The sequence below is a fragment of the Podarcis filfolensis genome, assembly GCF_964270895.1.
Source record: "Podarcis filfolensis genome assembly, chromosome: 10".
Taxonomy (NCBI): domain Eukaryota; kingdom Metazoa; phylum Chordata; class Lepidosauria; order Squamata; family Lacertidae; genus Podarcis; species Podarcis filfolensis.
In genome coordinates this window covers 56167221-56193854 of record NC_139612.1, presented here as the reverse complement: position 1 = coordinate 56193854, position 26634 = coordinate 56167221, and the positions used below count along the sequence as shown (strand labels likewise).

At 41.7% G+C, this 26634-nt stretch overlaps 1 protein-coding gene across 4 annotated transcripts in view; it reads right to left on the bottom strand.

Moving 5' to 3' along the window:
* Positions 1–6975: 6975 nt before the first annotated feature.
* The window catches only part of IPO8 (importin 8), a 41066-nt gene continuing 21407 nt past the window's right edge, over positions 6976–26634 (bottom strand). For 2 of the 4 annotated variants that reach the window (XM_083572278.1, XM_083572277.1), the window contains exons 18-25: positions 26405–26530; positions 25770–25867; positions 24431–24526; positions 22086–22306; positions 15884–16089; positions 15217–15435; positions 13790–13906; positions 6976–12407 (exon numbers count right to left, since the gene is read on the bottom strand). In XM_083572278.1, coding sequence (XP_083428404.1) covers positions 12313–12407; positions 13790–13906; positions 15217–15435; positions 15884–16089; positions 22086–22306; positions 24431–24526; positions 25770–25867; positions 26405–26530 — 1178 coding nt within the window. In that variant the 3' untranslated portion in view covers positions 6976–12312. Of the gene's footprint in view, positions 12408–13789; positions 13907–15216; positions 15436–15883; positions 16090–22085; positions 22307–24430; positions 24527–25769; positions 25868–26404; positions 26564–26634 lie in introns of all 4 variants that reach the window. The other 2 variants (XM_083572276.1, XM_083572275.1) reach the window with 1 other exon arrangement.

Here is a 26634-nt window from a genome sequence, read left to right as displayed (position 1 = left end):
TCCTTGTGGAACCCAATATAAATGTGAAATGTCCTGACATCATTGCACCTAGGAATGGGGGAGAAATTCAGTTCACTTCATGCTTTAATGCAAACCTACCCCAAAACTAAAATACAGCTATCTTTTGAGATTTGCATGCCACTCAATTTTGCAATTACAAAGAAAAGTAAAAAAAAATGCGTATGTTGGGAGAAAGTACATATTGAAGGGACAGGATACCCAAATCCTGTCTGTGAAATCACCCCAGGCCTCAAAACTATCCAAAATTCCTTTTGTCTTCTAAAAATCCAGAACAGCTCTTCTCTGCTTTTCTCACAAGATGCTGTGGGAAGGGCAAACCGTTACTTTTTATCAGTACAAGAAGGCTTCAAAAAGCTAATGAATAGACTATGTTCTAAGCAGGCCTGAGAAACGAATCTTATCTCACTCTAGTTGCAACATCTTGGACATGCTGAACCACCAGGGCTCCTCGACCCACCCCCTCGGCTTCTCATTCCCCGTTTCCTGGGAAGGGTGCCAAGAGTCCAATAGTCCCAAGACAGCTTTCTGTTCATGCTCAGAGGAACTCATGGGCAGGACTCTGGAAGAAGGAGGAGAAAGGGGGAGGGAACTAGAAGGGGTATATATGCTCTGTGCACATGACTGTGAACCCGTGCATGCTTTTTGTGAGTTATCACACTTGCTCCTTCTACCAGTTCATGGATGGTAGAAATAAAAGCTTTTTCTCTGAAACTATTCCTTGAGTGTCTGTTGACTCCCACTTCCCTTTCCCGGGCGCAATATTTTTCCCACCAGAGGGCAAAGCCTCATAAGGCTACAATATAAAAATAGATTCATGAAAATAACATACAGAAATGCATTACTTAGTGATCATTACTTCGCATATTAGGCAAAATGTATATACAGTATATTAAAACACTGGATAATTTTTGTGAGGATTTTTATTTCATGAAAACTGCTGAAAGAAACGTAAGCAAACTGAAACAAAAAGCTGAGAAAAACTGGAACTGTCAGGTACTTACATAAAATATTTATATGTCGCCTTCCAGCCTGACAATATGCCTTGGATAATAAGCATATTAAAACATAAGCAAGCAGATTCAAGTGCCAATTATTAAAATCACAAAAGATGCACACATTTGGCCTTCGAATGAACATTTGAAATGGCCACTGAGGAGGCAGTTCCAGGAGAAGAGAAGGCAGGAGGCAAACGGCCATTGCTCCCAGTGAACTGTTGCTGAGGGAAACTGTTCTGAGGGAACTAATTCACACACACAGCAGCTGCTTCAAAAAATAAAACAACCGCAGGGGGAAAGGGGAATAACACTTTGAAAATGTCTAGCAGCGCCATAGTATCGATTTATGCTTTCCCTAACAGCCTTAAAAAAACAACCAAAAGGGACTGACTGAGAGGGAAGCGGCACCCGCGTCAATCTTTCCCTGCCTTTTCCAGAGTTTTGGTGCTGGGGCAGATAAGACCCTGCCTTGCAGGCCTTGCCTACACCACTGTGAAGCAGGAACGCGTTAGGAATTCAGCAGTACTGAATTTCAACGAGTTGGCCTGATCTGCTCCCAGTCACCTTTGGATTTTGCACTTCTCTGCATTTTGGGGTGCGAAAGAAAGGATCAAAATGCATTTTGAGTATGATCTTTTTGAGATGGAATACGCTTCAGTAATTTTGTGAGAAAATATGCCCAAAAACACATATTCAGTGTTTATATATATATATTTTTATATATTCATAGACCCCTTCATGGATCACTGCCTTGCCGTGGCGAAGGGGCTTGAATAACTCAGAGAAGCTATGAGCTATGCCGTGCAGGGCCACCCAAGATGGACAGGTCATAGTGGAGAGTTTTGACCAAACGTGATCCACCTGGAGCAGGAACCGGCAAGCCACTCCAGTATCCCTGCCAAGAAAACTCCATGGACAAAGACAACAGGCAACACATATTTATATATTAACTTCCCTGCATAGGGAAGTTTTTAATGTTTATTGTTTTCCTGCAGTCTCATAATTGAGAGTGGCTGGGGCAACCATGTTAGATGGGTTATGGTGATGATGATGATGATGATGATGATGATGATGATTATTATTATTATTATTATCATCATCAACAACAACCTCCCACAGCTCCTCCAACCTCCTTGCCAAACCCCTACCTGCCAAACCCCACCCCTCACAGTTCACCCCCAAACTCTCCCATTGCCTCACAGCCACCTCCAGTCCCAAGATCCTCCCTGTTGCTGCCACCACTGGCAAAATGGAGGGGAAGGAAGAGACGTCATTCTCCGTCCTGACCCCCATAGAAGGAAGTGTGTATTTTAAAGGGGGAGATGGGGGGCATGGGAGCACAAATCTGCCCATTCTCTTCCTCTGCCGGACACTCGCACACCATGTCCCACAGAAGGTTGCCTGTGAGGCAATAAAGATTTCTCATCCCTTCCTCTAAGGGCCTGGGGAAATGGAGCAAGGCCCCCATTGTTGACCTGAGCAGGAAGGCACATGTGGAATAAGGTGGCCCTTCAAGATTGTCTCCGTTGTAAAGATCTCGATTACATTTGTGCAAATTATAGCACTGCTTATTTTAAATTACTTCCAGCGCTGCAAATCTGAAAAGAAACTTCCTCCAATTTCATCAGGCACTTCCTCTTTGATTTTTTTTTCTTTTAAGCATACATTAATGCCAAATCCAGCTTGAAAAGGGTTAAGAAACAAAGGACTATCCTTAAGCCAGCAAAAGCCTTCTGGGTCAGAAAAGGGATTTTGTAACCATAGTCTAGATTCATGCAAGCATTTATTTCCCACAGTAATGAGCTGGATGTTAATCATAATTTTGTGGGGCTGTCTATTAATGTGGTCAGTGCTGTCTGCTTCTAATAATGTAACCAGAATGGAAACCAACCATAGTAATTACTTTCTTTTACAGCAGCAGCATTCAACATTTCTGTCTGTGAAACCATTTCTACATTGTTGAGGGATCCACGCTTCTCAGCCATTGCACATGGAATCTGGGACATGCCTGAGGGTGCACGCATGCTCAGCTAATAAGAACATACAAAAAGTCCTGCTGGATCAGGCAAAAGGTCCATCTACTCCAACATCTTGTTCTCACAGTGGCCTCACATGTGTCTTTTTTCACAAAGGGCAGCCCTCTATTTGCAAGGACAAACAACTATCTGACTTTTAGAAGACATCTGAAGGCAGCTCTGTATTAGGAAAAAAATTATTGTCTGATGTTCTACAGTTTTTTTTATACAGTATGCTGTAAGCAGCCCAGAGTGGCTGGGGAAACCCAGCCAGATGTGCAGGGTATAAATAATAAAAATGATGATGATGATGATGATGTCTGGTTCATATTGCAGTAGTCCAGATGGGAGGTCACCAGAACATGGACAACTGTGGCCAGACTATCCCAATCCATAAAATGACCATAGCTATTGAATCAACCCAAGCTGGGCATAAGAAGCCACAAGAGACTCTGGGACAAAGTGGAATGCTGACGTATTAGGATAGGTCCAATTACCTGCTGAAACCTCATGCCTTGGAGCCAAATGCGGCCCCACAAGCCTTTCTGTCTGGCACTTGGGACTTCTGCCAAGCCACACTCCCAACAGGTTCTTCTTTGCACCCTCCTTGAGGGTTTATTCTTCTGAAAATGCCTCTTGCCTGTCTGGATTAAAGAGAGGGAAGTGTGGGAATATTTGTAGAAACTAGCCTATTGTACTAAAATAAATACTGTACTTGCATTCATTGCTCCACCCACTTTTGCCTCTGTCCCCACCCACAAATTGCTTGTGTTCACTGGAAGCCAACACAGCCCTCGGGTTGAAGTTTCCCTAGCCCTCCTGTAGGCTGGGCAGAAACCAACTTCTTTTGTGGTGTCAGAATATTATATTTTGAATTTTTATACCACTTTATATCGGAGGCCTCAGTAACCCTCAAAGGACAATTAACTATTGCAGTGAATTAGACAGTGAACTTATCAAAGTTAGATCCAGAGTGTCTTCAAAAACAGGCCTTTGAATTTCATCTAATGTGTAGTGGGGAAGATTTTCCATGAAACACAGGAAGTTGCCTTTCATAAAATCAGACCATTACTTTGCCTAGACCTGCACGTTTTACACTGGCTGGCAGTAGGTCTCTGGTTTCACTTGCATACCCTCCAGCATTTCTCTGGTGAAAATAGGGACATCCTAGTAAATCATAATCATAATCATAATTTATTATTTAAACCCCAGCCATCTGACTGGATTGTCCCAGCCACTCTAGGTGGCTTCCAACATATATAAAAACAGAATGCCTGCAGATGTATTCTAAAGGTCGTATAGTTACTTATCTCCTTGGTTCGGGAGTTGCATAACTCTATACCCTCTGATGAAAATAGGGAGGTCTTAAGGAAAAGTGGGACATTCTGTGATCATATCAGAAACTGGGATGGCTTCTGTAAATCTGGGACTGTCCCTGGAAAATAGGGACACTTGGAGGGTCTGCACTTGCGTTTTTGCTCAGCTTACAAACTGAGGATTGAACCTGGGTTCCTTTGTATGCAAGTCTCTATATTCACCCAGTGATCTATGACCTGAAATGTGTGTCCCTGAAATACAAATTTATCTGTAGAGCTTGGTTGCCTGGAATGCTAAGGATCATCGGAGCTGTCAGGCCGGACAGACCTACACACCAGTGGTCTGACTTGGCATAAAAGCTCTTCATACAAGAGGAAGGGACGAGCCTTCCTAAAATCAAACCACTTAGCTTATATTCTAATCTGAAAAGTACTTAAACAGGACTGAGGCAAAAACTACCCAGTTTTTCAGATGTTTTCGCAGTATGTTTACCCCCCCCCCCCCCCATTTTCTCAGTTAATTTTTTTGGCATTCGTTTTTTATATAAAAGCAAAATCCAACGGCCTATTTATTTAGATTGCAATGACATGTTCTTTCATTCTTAATTGACTTCACTTGCCCTCAGAGACATCATTACATAGCCAGATCTGATTGTTTATGCAGCCTCGTTGACATCATCCCATTCACTCCATATTCCGATAGAGTGGGATCACCCAGGCAATTAATCCAGGAAGGAAAATGATGGCTCCAAGTGAAGAGAATTGGGGGGGGGGGGAGAGATAAGTATTCACACAAAGTTTCAAGGAAATATATATATCCCACAGAATCGTAAGTTTTCGACCAGAAAACCAAAATGGAAGAAAGTGTGGCTGAGCCTTAGTAATCAGCATAAAAGAGCTAATGCAGCCTTGAATGTTTGTACAGTAACCACATTAGCAAGATCCTGGCCAGCTCTGGGATACTTTTAAGTGTTTAATAACAGCAATAATAACAAAATGGGTCAGGTTCTAAATCAGCAAGAGGGGGCAAAAATAGAGTTGCTTTTTGATGCAGCAGCAGCGAGACAAGCCATAAAATGTGGTAGCCTCTTGCCAGCTCCTTACTGTACACAGCAGTGCCAGATGCAGTGTTATAGGGAGCTGAAGCAGGGGCAGCAGCTGCGTTGAATATAATGGTGCTCTTTTTATTTAGGTCCCGGATGTTGTTGGACAACAACTCCCATCATCCTCAGACAGCTTAGTCTATAGTTAGGGGTGATGGGAATTGTAGTCTTACATCAACCAGGGACCCAAGGTTGGAAGAATGCTCAAATAGAGCATGCTCTGGGTTGAGAGAAGCAAGAGGATGGGGAGTAAATGTTTTTTTAACGAAACCAGGGAAGAGTCAGAATGGTATTACATGCACAGTGCAGCTATGATACTTGCCTACTGATAAGCAGAGCTTCCATTACATCTGCCACAGGATGCCTCCCAAAGCAGCTGCTTTGGGTTACTCAGTGAAGAGACAGCATCCTAAACAATCCCAAAGACACTTCTTATTGCTGCTTCACATACTGAAGGGCAGGGCTGTGTGTGTGTGAAGTTTCTAAAGAACCAAAATAATCAGTGCAATTTTGAAATCGGTGGTTGAAATTAGTGCAACTTGGAAAGGTTCAGACTGTCATATTGATTCAAAATGGCATCCAGTTGTATCCAAACATGGATGAAAATCTGTTCCTTGATCTCAGAAACCACCATGCAACATTTGGTTACGATATCTTAAAAGGTGTCCACATGCAGAGCTAACAAACAACTTTGCAAAATATATGGTAGAGAATCTGGAGTGTCTGGCACCAAAAACGCACCCACAGCTCTTGATGACAAAAGTTTTCGAAATGCTTATGTGATTTTTATTATTGCATTTTTACTTTGGTTGTAAATTGCTTTGGGACTTTTTGTAATGGTAAGCAAAATCTAGGTGTAACAAACTTAATTGTAGGAATGATCCCTGGCATCAAAAAGATGCTTTGAATAATTCCTCACATCAGCATCAGGTCCTCACCCCCTTCTCCCCCTTGGCTGTTATAGCAAGTATCAGTTCTGTCAACAAAAAGTCCTGGAGCGTTCCTTCCTGTGATCATGGATCCAAGCTGAATGGACCCTGCTTTTTAAAAAACAAACTTTTAGCAAAAACCTGCCTGTGCATTTATTTTCATTTGCCTGTAGTTATTTTCAGAATCTGGAGTGTGTGATAAAGCAGGCCTTTATTTAAGGATGCTTGCTTGTCCCCATAGGCTGGTAAATATATGCTGTTTTATGTGGTCTCTGCCTTTGTTGTATTTCATGACACTCTGATCTTAAATTGCTTTTGAGCTGCCCTGAACATTGCATCGGCAGTAGAACAGCAGGACAGAAATCTCTTTTAAAAAAAAAACCTTTGTGCCTTGCTTATGAACTTCAGAGGCATATGACTACCCACTAGAGTAGATGGGGCTTTGGTCTGATCCCATGAGACAGTTCTTAAGCCCAGAAAGCAAAAGAAGGGCTCCCCAAACACTTCTCACTGTATTGAAACAAACAGTTTGGAAGATTTCAAATACTGGGGAGCCTGTAGCACATTCTACCAGTTCTAGAACAAGGTGCAGCACCTTTGTTCGTTATGAAGAGCTCCATAATTTTATTTAGCTCTCTGTATGCAATGAACTACCACACAGGTACAGCTGGAGTCTAAAAGCAGCATTCAGAGGTAAAGGGGAACAAAATCAAGACAGTCTAACAAACTCTGAAGTGCAACGCTCAGACAAAGAGGAACTTGGGAGTACAAGTCATCCTGTAAACAAGCACACACAGAAAGGATGGTCCTTAGGCTCATAATGGAGTGGTATTGCCAAGAGAAAAATATTGCTTCCATGGAATGACTCTTACAGGAATTGCTGTAAATGGCATACATGGGAGAATATAATGAAAATGGTCATTGTATACAACTTACGTAGGTCACCACCAGGACTGCCACTATTTTGCAGGCAGGATTCAATCACATATTAGAAATTTAGGTTTATGCAATTAAAGTGCTCTGGTGCAACCAATCCACTTTTAAATAAAGACTTTCTGCAGTTAGGAAAGTGATAGGGAGGTGAACTGATTGTCCCCACAAACAAACCAGAATGAATATTCAATAAAGAGTGAACATCAAATAACCTTTCTGCAAGCAAAATGAAGATCAATGCTCAATAAATAGGTTACCTGGGCGAACCCTTTGAGGCTTGATGGTTAACTATAGAAGACTCCTGGACAGTGGCAAAAAAGGAGTGAATTATATGGATGACCCATTCAGAAAGACAGTCTTTAATTGTAAGTAGTTACACTGACCACTTACAATTTAATGGCTACAAAATCTAATGTAGAACTTGCCCAGAATGGCACAAGAATGATTAAGTCTTTCAACACAGCTTTCTGTATTGCTCAGCATTGGACAGAAACAACCCAACTTCAGTCAAGAGTCAGCTAGGCACAGTAGCTAGAGTGTTCAGCAGACTTGGGAGGACTGAGATCTAACACCTTAGTTTGGGCCCAAAACTCTATAAGTAGTCTTGAATAAATATTCATTTCAGTGTCACTTGCAATCACAATGTGTGTGTATGTTTAAAAAAGGTAAAGCACTATTGCCATAACCCACCTGAGTCCTTGTGAGAGAATTCTAAAGAAAGCTTATCAATTCAAATTATACGGCAGCAAATCTCAGGGCCCTTCTCATGTTTCCTGGGGAGCCCTTGTGATAGCTCCTTCCTTTGTAGTATTCAGATAATACCCAAAAAATCGAGGCCATGTGACTGAAAAAGATCAGGGTGGGAAGGAACTTGTCTGCCCCTTGAGCAACAGCATCACATCCATCCCTGCTTTCTTAAGATCTCCAAAAATAAAAATAAAAATCCCTTATGTTGCTGTGCACAAGTGCAGAACCCATGTGTGTGACTACACAGTGGCCATGAAGAACAATCCCAGTTTCTAAGAGGAAAACACTGGTGGTGGGCTCCTCCCATGTGACAGATTCCATCTGATGTTACCTGAGGTAGTGGGAAGACAATATTGGGTAACACTTCCAAGTTTTTACAAGAACAGTCAAAGGTAAATAAACATTTAAAGATGGAAAAGGGTCATGCAGGTAACATGACATATGGTCTTTTACACAAGAAAAAGCAAGGGGAGGGGGTGGTCACACTCATATGTCAATGAAAGACCCTCTGCTGGTGATTTCAACCCCCTTATCAGTAACCAAAGCTCTACTAAAGAAAAAAACAAGTCCGATTCAAAATTTAGCATAAAATGGTCCTGGTTTTAATGGTCCTCATTGTTTTAATGAGTTAATTTGGTTGTGATAGTCATGCTAGTTGTTTCAACCTTCAAAAAGTGGAAAGGGGGAAAGGGGAGGTTGTGGTAGCTGGCAACTATTTTCTGTTCAGGGTGGGGGAGTCGAAATGTAACAACAGGTTTACCTAGAACATTTACAGTTCCAGAAGATTAGACAGTACAAACCCTTATTTCCTAGAATATCCACAGATCTGTCAGGTCAAGTAAAAGTTGGCACCAGTTGTCGAGTCAGTTTGAGGACTTCTATTCCCTCAAAGATTGGTTCACACATGCACATGTACATCACTTGGTTTTTCTACACTTGATTGTGGTTGGTAACCAGCAGTTCACAGAGTGAACTGACTCAGCTGAAGAACAGCACTGTGTTTTGGGTGATATAAGCCAATATGGAAGCTTTTATCTGTGGTGTTTTATCTCTGATACATGAATGTAAGCCAGAACTTGTTAATGCAGTCAGCACTGAACAGGTACATGTGAACTTATCATTAAATTTCAGAATTTCCAATGGTCACCCTCAACATGAAGCTTTCAGATCAAGGAACTGCTCTCTTGAGTCATGCCTGTCATAACACTGTATAACATACAAAAATATGACAGACATATATATGGGGAGGAAACACGTCATCAGTGAGCTGCTCACAATCCTGGAAGACACTTCAAATATTTTATCCAAGATAATCATATTTAAATGAATGTTTCAAAAGAAAGCAAAGTCAGCTCTATGTGGATCCCCTTCCTGCATGTGTGAAATTATGCTTATTTTGCCGACATATTTGCACAAAGATCTGTTGTGAAAGGGGGGAAGAGCAACAAACTCTCAATCTCTCTTGCTCTGCCCCCTCCTCACACCAATACTGCCCAGCAAGATGTCTCCTGATCAACTGCATAACAACACATTCCAGAACAGACAAAGGAAATTGACTGTAATGGGCTAAAGCATTTACAGGAAATGACTTTGGGAGAAAAGGGGCGGAATTATCAAAGAATCAAAACAAATATAAAAGGAGGCACACATTCAGCATATTAGTTAAGAAGTTAGATGACATTTGCATTCTAGCTCCTCAGAGTCTCTAGGCCAACTTAGAATTTTTAGAGGCACACCAAATGTTTTAAATGTACACTTAGTAATGTAAAATCTGATTGATACTGACAGAGGCTGTTGGCCTGGTCAGCTGTTCAGGAAGCCACGACTGGATATAGTTCCTTGTTTGGTGCACACTTTGTGGCAAACCCTGCTTTGCCTCTGTGCAGAATAGTCTTCACTGTTTCAATTAGAGAAAGAACCCCAGTTCCTTCTTGTGGTCCATCACAAAAAGCCAAGCCCTTTACTGCAAACCTATCAATGATCCCAAATTTTGTATTTTCATCAGACGATCAATATTTGTAGACAAATTTAGTCTTCTAGCCACATAGAGTTGAGGGGAAGGTTAAGAACAAACTGAACAAGGGAATCAAGGAAATGTGTGTCTTAATTCAAACCCTTAACAGTTTCTTAAGTGATGAATGGCTTTAGGTGATTAAATGTGACAGGCATGAAGAGCTGGGGCTGTTTTTGAAAAATACCCAGTACATTGCTATCTCATAAGGAAGCTCTTTCCTCACCTTCAGGTTGTTCGTCCCTCAAACCAGATTTTTGATGCTTCTTCCTAAAGATACAAAACTCATTATCTTTGCTTAGTGCTTAACCCTGTGTTCCTCAAGGTATACCTATGTGAAACAGTTCTGGGAAAGAGAATCAACATTTTTCCTGAACACTGAAAACCACATCTCACAATATATTTTGTGCCTGGGTACCAATGCATCAGTTATGAAGGTTGCGTGCATGCTTCAAATGTGGCTTTCCCCTTGTAAACAAACCAGCAAGGTGGTTTGGTTCTTGCCCACATGTCACTTTTGTGTATTTTAAAAAGGGAAAGCTGTACTTGAAATATGCACTGCACATGTCTTTCACAATCAACTTGGCATACATGTATTTTGTATTAATTGGTAACACGCAAACAGAAAATTTCTCACTAGATACAGCCATCAAGTGTGGCTCGAGAACTGGTAAGGCTCAAACACCAAGTTCCCTCAGTAACAAACATCTGGAGAAAGACACGAACACCCAGTATTATGGCATGGGAAACATATGCTACAACAATGGGCAGTGGGAGATGAAGGAAAATGAGTACCAGGGATAGGAAAGTGGTAGTCCAGAGACTCAATCCAGCCTCCATCAGATGCCTGGTTTCTTAGACACTTCTTCCCTTTATGCAAGGTAAGCTATATGAACATAGGCTCATTGTTCTGGTCCACTCCTGTCCACCTGACCATTTTTCTCACATTCTGCTCACCAATGCCTGGTTCCGATTCATTTCTGATGTTATGGGAGGCTGGCCTTTTAAACCTAAGATTTATTTATTTTTGTGATCACTCAGTTGCTGGATACAACCTGAGTGATGCAGCCAATAAAAACAGTTATTTAAAGCGTAGGTTTTCAGCACAGGCATGGCTGGAAAACCTCATTCTTGTGAAAGACAGATGACAATATAAAGAACCACTGCTTGCAAAGGCCACTGTTTGATTACCAATACATCAATAAATCCACAAGAGCAATGGGATAGTTGTAGATCTGAATATGCCAGGCCAGGCACATCATTGCTACATCTACAAACTGTCCCGTCCCCCCAACGTCCCCCCAAATAATTACAATGCCTCCATTAAAAGCAATAGCTTCCAAACTGTTCTGGAGACACCTTGGGCTCATAATAAGATTGAGCCTGACAAACCAGCTTCCCTGAAAGAGAGAACAGTGAGACCCAACATGTCAGGTCCAGGCTCAAAAAGTCAGAAGGGCTATGATCCAGGACCTACTGCAATGCACAATGGGTTCCTTGGTAGACAGGGCAACACAGAAAGGATTCCCTCAAGGCAGATAGTTTGAAAACCACGGCATTAATGAACCCCAAGTAGAAATCTAAAGAAATATTTTCCATGGGAAGGTCTGCTTTCTGGTAACAGCTGTGAACATAAAGGTTATTCTTGATAACTCCAAGAGAAATTATTACCCTGGACACATACAGATGAACTCAGGAAAGCTGAAAGGTTTGCGTAGCCAACGGTGTGAAGTTTGTGACTGACAAAATACAGCCATGATTTCACTAGAGGAAAGCAAGATTTGAAGTGTGCCTATTAAATGTCCTTCCTTAAAATAAAATAAAAAAATGCACTATGCACTCCAAAATTATTTGTTCAGGCAATCCATATACAACAGAAGGCACTGTTATCCATAGGACCCCTTCAATTTCACATGGCAAAGACCTGAGAAGTGCAACTCAATCCAATTCCATACAGCTGCTTCCCCATTTCATTGGGAAGAGCAGGAACAGAGACGTTCTTCAGTCCAACAACTTAGAAAAATACCACAAGAATTTATACATTACAGTAGCTGGTTAGAAAGAGTGTCCTAATGAGAGGAAAGAGGGTTGACCACTGCCTTTCCCAAAGGGAAATCATCTTCCAGAGCACTCCATTACCTTCCCTTGTCTGCTCACAAGTCACAAATGTGTGTTGCTGTTTTAATAAAATGCAATAATGAAATATTCTGCAGAGTCCCTTAAGCTTTCGTCTTTTCCTCCTTCAGTTGCTCCCTGGAGGATTGCCAAAGTTAAATGAAGAGACCAGTCCTTTGTTATCAAATGTGAAGCCCGTTTGCTGCTCTATCCTCTTTGATTCTAGAATTAAAAAGAAATAAGTGTAAGAGACAGATAGAAAGTATGTTTTTTAAAAAGCACTAATGAACCTCCTTCAAAATGCATGCATTTATTTTCTTAAAAGATTGAAATTTCTGAAGTACTACCAAGGCGGGGGGAACAAAATAATCTTGCAGATTTATATACCTCTATATTGTCCCTCCACTACTGGAGATGGGTAATATTCTGTAGTGGAAAGGGAAAACTACTGAGCCCAATAGAAAAACACCCACTCTGCAATTTCCACAGTTTGCTTGTACGGACAAGTAGGTAATATATAGGTGTATCATACAAGTAGAAATAATCTATTCCTGTATAATTCATTTGGTTAAACTTCCTGTCCTAATAACGATGGGTAATGCAGAGACTGTTTAAGGAGTCTCTAAACTCAATTTGTGTGCAACTAATTCTCTGTAGAGATCACTGGTCCTACATACCAAGTGACAATTGTTAACCATGTAAAGTGGACCTCTAACAAGGCCTAACAAAGGAACATAGACAGCTACTTTATGCTGAGTCAGGACATTGGTCCTTCTAGCGCTGTGCCATCTACTTTGTCTAGCAGCTCTCTAGAGTGGCAAGCAGAGGTTCCTATCATTACCTACCAATCTAATCCTTTGAACTGGAGATGCCAGGGACAAAACAGAGAGCCTAAATTTGAAGCATGTGCTGTGTCACTGAGCTATGGTTCCAAGAACTATGTTGATAGCTTATTTATAGTGGCAATATATAGAAAGCAACAAATGCTTTTTTGTAATTTAATCTCAGTGGACTTTTAAAACTCGCTGCATAACTCCATTTCTACTTCTCTCACCAAAGTTTCTTTGTCCTTTCTTACTGAAACAGAGAAAGTTGGGAGGGCAGAAGAAGAGCTATGCTTGCCCAGTTTCCTCTGAGTTGCGCTTCTCCATCCTATACATACTGCTGCTGTCTGCGGTGTCCGTTACATATTTATTGCCTCCTATTTCTCTCTCACCAAATGTTCCCTGGCACTTCTCTATCTTCGTCTTCTCTACAGGGAAGATAAAGACCAGTGAGAATTCTCTCTTTAGATCTGAAGACTTATCTGTCTCTCTTAAAAGCATAGAAGCCCTTGTGAACTGAAGATACCTCCCCTCCTCCAAAGAGTATCCAGTACGCAAAGGCTGCTTACAATGAGCAAAAGCAAAGAAAATCTATTGAATGCGCTTCTCTCTTTGTGCAATCAGAATAATACAAACATTAAGACTTGTTTTTGTTTTGTTTTAAACTTGAGGAAGCTTGAATTACTTGACACGGTTGCAAATATTAAAATTCTTATTTGTGCAGTGTACAATTCATGCTTCTACAGACATCCTTGCAAAAGAGTAAATAAACAGACTCACCTGCTGAACTCCTCCGGTGTTCAGCTAATGCACAGATGCCCTGCAGTTGAGTCTTCTGATCATTGCTGAGTGGTGCTGTCAGCAAGTGGTACCAGGCTGCATCTCGGCTCTGTATCGCTATCAACACAGAAATAATGGTCTCTCTTTTAAGAAAGTTTCAGAACGAAAAGGCAGATACACAACCCACCACAACCTTCCTCCATTATCATTAAAACAATCCTTTTCACAAGTAGAAATCTATCTTTGGCTTCAGTATATTGAGCTGAAATACCTGTTCCAGTGAGCAAAGACTGTACTGACATACTTGGCAACTTATCTCTGATGACAAACTAGGAAGACAAGTAGCTGCCTTATATTAAGCCATTGGTCCATCTAGCTCAGTATTATCTATGCTGACTGGCAGTGGCTGTCCAGGGTTTTAGGCAAGGATCTTTTCCTAACCTTACCTGGAGATACCAGAGATTGAGTCTGGGACCTTCTGTTTTCAAAACACTTGCTCTATCACTCAGCTACAGCCCTTTCCCTAAGCTTGTTGGTTTTAATCATCCCACCCCAATAAGCATCATCTTTGTATCCTGCCCTTGCTCTGAGAATCTCAAGGACGCCTGATGAAGCGATAACTCATTTTGTTTTCAAAGTACAGTTGTACCTTGGCTCTCAAACTTAATCCGTTCCGATAGTCTGTTTGACTCCCAAAACCGTTCAAAAACCAAGGTGTGGCTTCCGATTGGCTGGAGGAGCTTCCTGCACTCAAGCGGAAGCTGCGTCAAACGTTCAGCTTCCAAAAAAACATTTGCACACTAGAACACTTACTTCTGGGTTTGCGGCATTCGGGAGCCAATTTGTTCGACAAGTAAGCCATTTGAGAAACAAGGTACCATTGTAATCCAGGGAGGTAAGTTAGGCTGAGAGAGAGTTGCCTAAAGCCAGCATCTGAATGTCATGGCCAAAGAGGATTTGAACCAGAGTTCTGACTGCCAAAGCCAACATTACAATCTGCCTGAATAAAATAGACTTGTGTACATCTGAATCTGGGACATTTGGCATAAAAATATGTTTTTTTTACCACTTGACTATGATCCTTCTGATGATGGGAGAAAGTTATGAGTTAGGCTATGCTAATAAAATCAGGGTTAGGCTATGCTAACCCTTCCCAGAAAAACAGCTTGAGATTGCGATTCTCTTTCTGAAATGCAAGAAGAAAACAAAGAGTTTTCCAGCTTAGCAGGGTTCCACTATCTTCTGTTCAACTAGTGTTTCTTGTAGGATACAGAGTGCATGTTTTGGACTGAAAGTTGGCCAATAAGCTAACCGAATGTTGTGCTCCAAAGATAACAATGAATCTGACAAAGACTTTGCAGCCTACGAGAAGACAGAAGACATTTGTGGATTTTGTTGCTATTGCTCTAGGTTTCAGATGTGTGTACCTAGTAGTGCCTGTGTAAAGAACTGGTATTCATCCACACCATCATCCAGGTCAATAGGGGTGCTGAAACCTTCTAAAGCAGTTTCTTCCAGTGCATCATCATCCCAGTCATCGTCATCATCTTCATCTTCATCTCCTGCATCACCGCCACCACCTGTATGGTTTTCCTGCATCTCCTGGCTGACTTCATTGGCCTCCTCTTCATCACTTGGAATCTCTTCTGTTAAAAAGTTTATTTTTAATAGAAGGCATGTCACAATATATTCAGGATTTAATGGGGCACTTGGGGGGGGAGGCAAAAAATATTCTAAATTTCCTGAACAACTGGCCCCAGTGCTGTCCCATAAATGAGCGATTGCAATTCACCTATGTAGAATAAGGAAAGAACTACACTCAGGCAAACATTTAACTGCTGACCATCATCCTTCTAGGAGGTGGCCCAATTCTCAGAGAGGGTTATTCTGCAACACAATATGGGAATGTAAAGTACTTCTGAATTTTTTGAAATATGCAGTCCCTCCCTCTCAAGGAAGCTGAAAGACATTATGACAGGTATTTTTGCTAGTAACAAATAGAAAAATGATAGCTGATGAAACAGTATTGCTATAGCAACCATCTCTCCCCTGCCCTCTCCACTGAAATGCAGACATGTATATTAATTATTTTACCATTATCTTCTGCCTCATTCTTTTCAGATTTAGCATGTTCTTCATGTTCCGTATGCTGCCTGGTGGCACACAGTTGTTTCAGTCCCAGGAACAGAAGGAGGACCGACGGAACAATCTGAGCAGCCACGGCATCTACTGCGGGAGGTCGGTTGGGCAGCCCCATCAAAATGCTCAGCCCTATGATGCACATCTTCCTGTCATGGAGGCTAAACACACATACACACAAATGAGTGAGAATCTCCCATTTTTATTTATTATAGGCTGATTTAAACGCCCTTTACGGTGAGATCTCAGACCACATTACAACAATTTATAGTCGCACAATTTAAAACCAGATCTTGGGTAGTAGATGAGGACAACCCTTACGAGGATGCTTCCCTTACATAGGCCCAATACTGCTTTTCCTTTCTTTTTTTTATAGACACTGTTTAACGGGAATGAACATAACTTTAAATTATGTATTTAAAAATTCACCAGATGCAGGAATTCCTGAAGCAAAATTCAGACGGGAGCTAGAAGAAGAAAATCCCAAACATCAGCCAAAAGATTCGAAGTGGCAGCCATAGTAGAACTCCAATTAAGTTTCTCATTTACATCATGCATTTAAATTTTCATGCTGCAGAACGGCATGACAGGGGGGTCTACGTATTGGTCACCACACAGAAACAAGCAAACAGTCAGAGGAGGGTGACAATGTGCAGTCACCTGTTTGGAGTAGGAGGGCGGAGCAGGGTTTGAGGAAAAAGAAGAGTTGTTTGCTCTTTTGACTGTGTGGGAAATTCATTATCAGGGCCGGCCCAAGACATTTTGACACCTGAGGCAAACCACAAAATGCTGCCCCCTCCAGGGAAGAAGGGGTAAGTGAAGTTCTACAATGGGAACAAGGGTGGGAGGAGACCAGCAGTGCCTTATATTTGCCAAGAAGTCACTGTAGAGCTGGCACTGGAGTACGGATGCTGAGGAGACAGCAATTCCCATCTCCAAGGAGCTCACCACAACTGTTGCTGCCACTGGGGCAGGGGCGGCAGCAGCAGGGTGATGTGTTCCTTGGAGACTGGATCTGCTGCCCCTGCGGATCCTTCCACCTGAGGCGGTCGCCTCACCTTGCCTCATGGGTGGGCCGACCCTGCTCATCATTTAAACATTTTAGTAAGTGCATACTCCACCTTGTATCCAAAGGTGTCCAAGGTGGTCCTATCATGTGGCCCCTGACACTAACAAAAGAGACCATTTATGGTTTGAAATAATACAAAATAATACGATTTGAAAAGAACTGAAAAGGCTGTACACACACAAAATGGAATGAAAAAACGTGGCACAGATTTTAGAGTCTTTCCTGGGCACAGAAGTGCTGTTACATCCCTGTAAAACGGCATAGCCAGTTATTATCCAAAGTTTCCCCCCGCCCAAGAATAATAATTTGCAAAGAGTCCGCTGCTAAACAAACACATGCGATTACTAATGAAGCAGATGCCCTGCCCTCTGGAGAATTATAATGACGTGGGACCAACTATAAATCTGACAGAAAAATTAATCTCAATTGGGCTGAAGAGCACTCTCGTACAGAATGAAAATTGGCAGACGGACCACTGCAAATAGGAGCAATAAACAGTGAAATATTTGGAGGGGAGAAGGGAGAGGGCGGGGGGAGGGAAGGGAGATTTTTTTACCTCAAAGACTTGGGATGCTCCTTTTATTGAAAAGTGTTATCAGTATTCAAAGCATGTGCCTCTACCTTAAATTAATGTTCCAACTGGGCTCAACATATTTTTTAAGAAACAAAATTGTTAAGAATATCCTTCAAGTAACTCACAAGAGGATTCACTGTGAAGGGGAAAATATATTTTCAAGACCATGAGGGTAACTCAAAATGGGCCTTTAGTGAGAGGGAGATCACAGAACAGGAACCAAGAGAGCTTCAAGCTTGCAAGGTTTGAATGAGCATAGCATGAAATATCCATGTCTTTGGTCTCCCTTCTTTAGGAGACATTTCTATAGAGGAAGGATAGGGAATAAGGATAGATGTGGCTGGACTAGAAAATCCCCATCATCGTTATTTGTATTATTTATTAAATTTATGTCCCACCCAGTCTACCAAAGGAACCAAAGGGGACAAACACCAAAGCGCTAAAACAATAATATTTAAAATAAAACAGGAACACAGGGAGATGCTTAGACCATTGCTCCATCTAGCTCAGTAATGTTTATGCTGACTGTCAGTGTAGACAGTACTGAGCTAGATGGACCAACAGACACAGTGTAAGTTCTTAGAATCATAGAATTGTGGAGTTGGAAGGGAACACGAGGGTCATCTAGTCCAGCCCCATGCAGTGCAGGAACATAGCTTCCTTCCTACACACAAGGTGGCAGCAGTATAGAATGCAGAAAGTACATGAGGTTCAAATGCAGAATTAGCCACTGTCTGCATTTGCTAGCTAAGCCAAGGTCTTCTGCTCTTGGATGTTTGTTGAATTCCGGAAAATCTCAGTTTTAAATTTTAAAACAAGTTTCTAATCTTAATAATGAGATGAAGAATATGATGGCAAAAACTAGGCCCTTAGTGCCAAATAAGTTGTCCACTCTTGCCCCTTAGCCTTAGATAAATTGGTCATGATGTAACCATTGCCTAAGGGGGAAAGTCTTAGAAGCAAAAAACTGAATGAAGAGTCTTCTGTTTTTTAATTGGCACAACAGGACAAAAAGCCTTTTTATTTTAAAATATATACTAAAGAGTTACATTCTGCCGCTGATGCACCTTTGAAAGCTGGATAGCTCCCCTAACCACAGAATGTAATAAAGCCCTTTTACAACGCACTCACTAGAGCTGTAAATGTCATGTTAAAACTGCATTTATGAGACACTGTAATTCTTTGCAGTTACATAACATCGACTCCAAGACAAGAACGAATATTACAGAGGACTTCCGGGTTGGCGCCATCGCCGAATGGCGGACTCCCTCCGAGCTCCGGAGGGAGCCGGCTCGGCAGGGGCTGGGTTTTACCGCACCGGCGATGCGGGGACCCTTAGAAACCACGGCCACGGGGGCCGTGGACTTGGAGACTCGGCTAGCACCGCTAGCGCCCTCCCGACTCGTGAAGGAGCCTTTTTAAAGGCTACGGATCGGGTGCCGGGGAGAAGCGTGGTGCTTTGAGTCCTCTGCCATCCCTGCCGAGCGAAGCCGCATGCCATCCGGCGGAGAGCGCTGACTTCTTCCATTGAGAATTTGGACTTTTAACAACAACCCGTGAGTAAATTGGAAATCGGGTTTAAAAGAAGAAAAATTTTTGGGATTTGAGACGAGCGGGGGGGGATCTAAAAAGGAAGTCAGTCCCCCTCCCTATTGTAGACATTTTAAAACAAGGATTGGGAAGCCAAGGCCCAAAAAGAACGGTATCTTTGCTAAATTAAGAATTCCATGATGGGAAAGTACAAGAATTGTGCTGGAGGAAGAATTGAAGGAGAAGGAAAATGCACCCCCCTCCCTGGGAACCGGGGCGATTGAGGAGTGAGCCTGGTGAAAAGAGCCGGTGATTTTGACAGCTGTCAAAGTAGCTGTCAAAGTCGGAATATTAAAGAGGATTTTATTACAAGGACCTTGCTGGTCAAATTTGTTACAACTTGATATAATTTGTTAAGACTTGAATACAAAATGGCGAAAATACGGAGAACAATCGGATTTTTGGAAACAAAGTTACAACAACCCCCCTAGAGGAGTTTCGGGACATTACAAAGATGGGCGTAAGCCGGGAAAAATACAACACTCCGGAATTTCACAGAACTGGTTATCTCCTGGGAAAGCTGCAAAACGGAAACTGAATCTTGTCTACAGGGTGTTTAGACTAAAAGGAGACAACAGAATACCTTACTGAAGAAGGAAGGGACTGAACGCAAGTTTTTGTTCCTGAATAACAACAACCCATGTAGAGTTACTAAACTTCTGAATAAGAAAGTTTTAGCAGCGGAACAAGAGGAAGCTGGACTATAACCTTGAAAGAACAATGGGGGGAATTTTATAATTTGACATTTTTAAAGATTTAGGAATTAATTTTTAAAGAAAGTAATCCTAGAAATGGGAAATAATTCTGCAAGGAGTTGGGGGAAAAATGGGATTGATGGACTTAAGATTTCCAGGCTGGAAACATAGATTGGAGGATAAGGGAAATTAAACCGGGGAAGGGGAGGGAGAATTAGAATCCAAAGGCTTGCAACTATTTTCTGAATTGGTTTTCTTTTTTCTAATATATTTTTTATTTTTTTATACTTTTATTCTGTGTGCTTTTACTTTAATGGGAAAAAAGGGGGACATTGTGGAAAGAAAAGGGGGTGGGCTATGGGGAGAGATCTTTTGCTTTTTTTTTTATCAAGGGTGTTGCATAAGGTTTGTATAAATTTAAATTTGAACAATGGGGTATATAAATTGTGCTTTAAATCAGAAATAGAACTTGTGGAAACAACAATATGAAAGGGGAATACGGTAGGGGTGGGGGAAGGGGGGAGTCCCAGAAAGTGGATGTTTGAAAATAAGGTTCTGAATGTATCTTCATAATTTCTTTTCTTCTCTTTCTGTATTTTGGAAACTTCAATAAATATTATTTTAAAAAAAAAAAGAACGAATATTACAAGATGTCAAGACAGCCACAGTAAATGGCTTCCGGTTCTTGTTAAATGTTTCCTCCTCAGCCTTAAAGGACAACTGTCTGTTACTGTTCATCCTAATTGTCCACAGAAAATGACTTCCAAACACAACAAAATTCAGCAACACAACAGATTCAAGTATGATCTGAAATTCCTTATTGTTAAGAAATCTACAGCTCAGTATAAATGTTGCCACGCACAGGTTGTGAAAAATCCCTTACTCACACAGATGCTGCATGTGGGGAGCACAACATTTTAAAACTCCGGACTCTATATACAGCAAATGACTTCTATACACCCATTAAGACAGAATTGGGAGGCACATGCTACATGCACTGAGAGGGAAAACATGAGCTTCTTAAAGCCTATGATTTTTTTTGGGGGGGGGTCAAAAAGCCATTTGCAAATGGTGAATTGGAGGCTGCTGTTTCACTTTCACTTCAGGGGTGAGATTCAACCCCAAAAATGATTTTGGGATGAGGGAAGGGGACTTATAATTTGCCACCTCATTCGCAAGTGGGGAATTGGGGTATGGAAGCTGTTTGTTGTGGGGGGGGGGTATCCAAAATGGTTTTAGAAGGAATCGGCTTTCAACTATGGGGATGGGACATCTCTCTCTTTTTCTTTAAAAAGCTGCCAATTTTAAAGAACAGTAAAACTTCCACTGCAATTGCCCCCTCTGATCATTTCCACAATATAATTTTGCCTTTCTCATTTAGGAGGTTTGTCTGAAATACCCCCACCCCACCCATTCAGGCACTATTAGAAGACGTTGCAGGGGGTGTGTGATCACCTTTACTATCAGCCAGCAACCAAGCCTGCCTGTATGTCCCCTGGAAAGAACAGCCTGGAATCAAGATGATACCACCAACAGCCAGAGGCTAAAAGCATCTTCCCTCTTCTGCACAGTGACATATCCCTAATTGAAACAAAATAAAAAAATTCCTTCCAGTAGCACCTTAGAGACCAACTAAGTTTGTCATTGGTATGAGCTTTCATGTGCATGCACACTTCTTCAGAAGAAGTGACAAACTTAGTTGGTCTCTAAGGTGCTACTGGAAGGAATTTTATTTTGTTTCGACTACGGCAGACCAACACGGCTACCTACCTGTAACATATCCCTAATTATAATTGCAATTTGGTATGGATTTTCATTGTAAGCTGCTTTGGGAACCAATCTTAGATATCTATATCTATATCATCTATACCAAGCAAACATAGCATGGCTAGTATTATTTCTTCTTGCCAGTTAGTAATTTCTGAGGATTTCTATGGCTGACGTGGAGTCTTCTTAACATAACGGAGATAAAGTGTGTGTGTGTATAAAACAAAACGATTGGAGGATATGATATTTAAAAAAAATAAGCCAAATAGATTTTCTTTGTTGTGAAAAATATATCAATGTACAATTTGGAGCTGCAGTTGGTGGGGAAGGTCAAGGAAAATCCTCCCTCCACACAGGTTTTGATACTTTCCTGGACCCTCTACGCAAACCAAAATAAAAAGTCACTTTCCAAGAAGCCCTAAGCTTTTAAAAAAGAAAAAAGAAAAACCACCGGACACCTACCCAAGGAAACAATCTGTATCATTCATCCACTGGTTTATGAACTGTGCAGTGATGGGCTCTGGGTTGTGAGGAAATCTGATGTTCTCTAAAGTGTGCAAAAGGAGATCAGGGTTGTAGTAAAGGGCCGCAATAGCCACCTGGAGACACATGGTGCGGAGCTCGCTGGTTTTAACCCCTCGCGTTAAGCGCTCTAGGACAGCTTCTACAAAGAGCGGGATGCACTGAGGATAGAAAAACAGGAGAGACATGGGGTAGAGGAAGCAAAGGGAAAGTGGAGAAATGAAATATGTTCAGAGAAAGTTCCAGGCATTAAAAGGCTTTAACTTACAATTAGAATTACCTTTCCTTAGAATAAGGGTCAGGGAACCTGTGGCCCTCCTGGTTATGCTGGACCACAGTTCCCATCACCTCTGACCATTGATCATGCTGGCTGCAGCTGATGAGAACTGGATCCCAGCAACACCTGGAGGGCCACAGGTTTCCCCATTGCTCCCTCACAAGCATGCAACGAAGGGGAAATTATGTTATAAAACTATATAATGAGATACTGGCTCTAGAATACTGCTTCCTAAGAATCTCGGCTCTTTCTTTTTAAAGTCGGCTCTTTCTTTTTTTCAGTCCAGCGATTACTGAAGAAATGGGAACTATGCCTGATGAAATCTCAGGAAGCTAAAGAAACTGCTGAACAAAATTTCCAGTTGTCAGGAAGCAAAGCTTCGCTACCCTATGAAGCTCTTTGTTGTTCCCTGGGAGTATGCAAAATAAGAAAAAATATGCAACTCTGCTAAATATGCATAATTTATACCGGTCACTTCTCTTGAGATAGCTTGTAGCCCATAATATATATGTCCCACCTAACCACCAGCTGAATGATACCATCAAATACTTGTGCAATGTACAAAGCAGAAGAGCTACTGCCAGAACGTTGGCAATCAATTTTGGAAGCAGAAGGCCAGAGAAGCAGAGGCAATTTTTTATTGAAATATTTTTAAGCACCCGGAGCGCCATCTGGTGGTTAAATTCTCACCATCAGATTGTAACTTCTCAATTTGATAGAGTAGGTGTGGGGAACACCCATTGGCCATGCTTGTGGGGGCTATGGAGTTCAGCTACACCTGGCGGTCAAAGGTATGATCCTATGATAGATGAAGGGTGCTTTGGAGGGGAAGCCTCCAACCTCCCCCAACCCCTTGTTCAACCTTTTCCTTTATCTGCTTCCCCAGATTTCCTCCTTTTTTCTCTTCTCCTTTGGCATCCCACCATGACCCCACTTCACCCCCTCAACATCCCCGCTATTCTCCTCTTGCCCAATTTTGTCAGCTGCCAACAGGGAAAGGTGGCAATGCACAAGGTTCCCATGCAGCTCACACCCCTTTCACCCTCCCTACCCAGAGCAGTGGGCAGCAGGTGGCCGTCTGACTGAAGGAACAGACTGGCAAAAGGGCTGGTGGTGACCTTGAAAAGCCTTTATGGTTTGGGACTGGTATATCTAAAGGACTGCCTGTCAGTTTCTTGGTACAGAAAGTATTGATCTGATGTGTAGAGATCTTTCCTATTCTAATTAGTTCAAGAGGGTTCTGGAAGCCTCTCTGTGTGAAAGAAACAAGCAGAAGGTTTCTGATGTTTGGGAAGCTGAGTACAGCTGGCTTAAACAAGTCCTGTTATCTCTTCCTGTCAAGGTCATGCTGACTAAAATAATAAGGCCAGAAGGGGCCTGGGTTTCACTCTATTCTAACTCTCTTTCTTTCTGGTGTGGTGTTCTGTATATAGTATGCTTAGTGTTAAGGTTTAGTCTTATTATAAGTTATTGTAAGTTTAAGTTATCTAAGTCTGGTGCAACTGGATTTCTTATGGACAGTGCCAGTCCTGAATGTATTGGATTTGTGACCATTATGCTCATTTGCCTTCAGCAGCAGTAAAGCTCTGCTGTATGAAATATTAATGGCCTCTGGTCTATTGTTTGGGAATCCTGCAACATGTTTAAATTTTTACTCTGCTAACTATTAGTTGGAATACTGCTCTGGATCAATACTGCAAGAATTCAAGCTTGCTTACTAAGACATGCTTGCTTACTAAGGTATTCCGTGGAGGCCCTCTTGGGACTGGAGAGGGGGCCTTCTCAGTGATTATGTCTAGACTGTAGAATTCCTTGCCAAGGTAGCCATGTTTTGCCCCATCTGTCATGCTGAATCAAAGTGACACCTAGCCCAGCACTACAGTATAAAAATTACCTAGGCCAAACAGACCATTCCTCCAAGCACAGACTAGACCTGTCTCAAGCTAGTTCCATCTAATGATCATCAGCAAAGGAAAAACTGTATGCCACTCTATGATTCTATGATTACCTGGTCAATACCCCTCCCTTTGCACTGCAGAATAATGACCTCTAAGAGCTTGGCTGCATGGCATTCGGCATCTTCTCCTGCATCACCAGTTAATACCTAGCAACAAAACCATGAACAAATTACTGAGAAGACAGTTGACACTAAACATGCCCAAACAGGACATGTTTGCTCAGGGTGTAAATGGAAACTGAGAAACGTATTTTCCAATACAGTATGACCTCTTATCTGAATAATCAGCAAGGCATCCAACATAACTGGATAACAAGAGAAGAGCAGACAAAAAAACAGAGGTGCTAATCATACGAGCTTACATAGAAATAAGGGATAAAGAATAAATCTGAACGGTAACGATTTTTAGGTGTTCCCATAATGGGAGTCTTAGTATTGGCACTTTTATTCCTTTCCGTGGAGTTAAGTGGCACTAACTGAAATTGATCCCCAGCCTTCAAAAACAGGGTAGAATCTTGAACATTGTGGTCTGAATCCGTATGTGAATTAAGAGTTCTCAAAACATTATGCTCAACAGGCTCAGTGAGCAAAAAGCAAGAGAGCTCACATCTGTTATTCTGTTTTCAAGTCTCACTGTCAGATTCATAGAGCTAGAATAGGCCAAAAGGCCATTTAGTACAAAGCCTGCACGCAACACACAGCTGTCAATCCCAGCAGATCTACCTCAAGTGTTCAGACCTCGGCATGCTAAAAGCAAAGTGGATGCATGGCAGAGCAAAAAGCTCCGTGTTGCTCAAGCAAACTGAGCCAAAGCATGGCCCTCTACTAGAGAAAGGCAATTCTACTAATCCTCTGCAGGACTTTTCCCAGAACAAGCACATTAGGAAGAGCAACCGAAACTAAATATTCAAGAACAGAATAAGTGTTTGCCCTGTTTGCTGGTACAGCTCATGTATTTAAAAGACAAACACATTTACAGTATTCTAGCATATGTTTTTGTGTAGGGTATACATCGTTTCTAGTTGTAAAGCGGGTGTCTTGCATGCTGATGTGCTATGAACCTAAGTGAAAGAAATAACAGAATTGGAAGAGGATCCAACATATGGCATGGGCAGAAAAATCCTGTTTTTTTAGAAAGTCATACCATGTCCAAAATCAGTGGGTATAAGTAACTACACTCATCCTGTCAGAGTAACATGCAGGCATGACCCTCAGACCCTGAATTTGAAGTCTGCTGAAGGGAAGCAAGCCAATAATGTATTTTAAATGCGGGTCTAAACAGGACTACTTGTGACCTTTACATTTCACCCAGTGCTACATTTTTCGGTCACTTTTCCATAGTCATTTTTGATACTTAGTTGGTAAAGGTATGAACAATGGCAATACTTACCTTTTTACACATGGTGTAAATTATCTCTAAATTTTTGGGATTTGACAGTAACGTATCGGTATCAACAGTGACATAGTTGTGCAAGAGAGGCATCATATCTAAACAGAGGCAAGCAAAACAGTTAAGCTTGAGAGCAAAAGTAAGGTTAGCATTGTAGAGTTGTTTTCCTTGCATAGTACATGTTAACAAGCACTATAAACACATACATAAGTTAAAGGGGGGTGGGTGGGAAACAAAGTTCCTAGGGCTCCAAAGAAATGCCAGAAGTGTGTTGGCAATCCCTGAAGCCAGCTGCACGGCGGAAGGAGGAAATGTGCAAATTTACTCAATATGCAGAGTTTATATAGGTCTCAGAAACTGGATTGCCACAGCCCAATTTAAGTGCACACCACTCTGCATAAGGCTATCCTGTGCACATGCAGCTCTGAATCTATAGCACTGAGGAACAATGCAAGCTTGTTTTCACTCAGCTGAGACAAATTGACAATTGATACACTCCATCATAGCTTCCTGAACTACTGCTAGCCAACATAATACTTCAAATCGAGTTACTTGAACAGATCTACTGCTCCAGTCTCTCAGGTTATTATAACATCAGTCAATCCCCTTTCAGAACACACTACAGAGCTCATTACCTGCAAAGTACTCAAAGCAATCCTGTTGAAATACTTCATATAAGACACCCAGAAGCTGCCACATTTGAGGTGAAATAAGATGGCACGTCAAGCTGTATGCTAGAGAGAGGATTTCTTCATAGAACTCTGAAAGGGAAACCCCCGCAGATCTGATGAGGTCTGAAAATAAAAGTTTGCAAATCCCACACAAACTGCAAAGATTCACACCATTATCAATCCTTTATACAGCA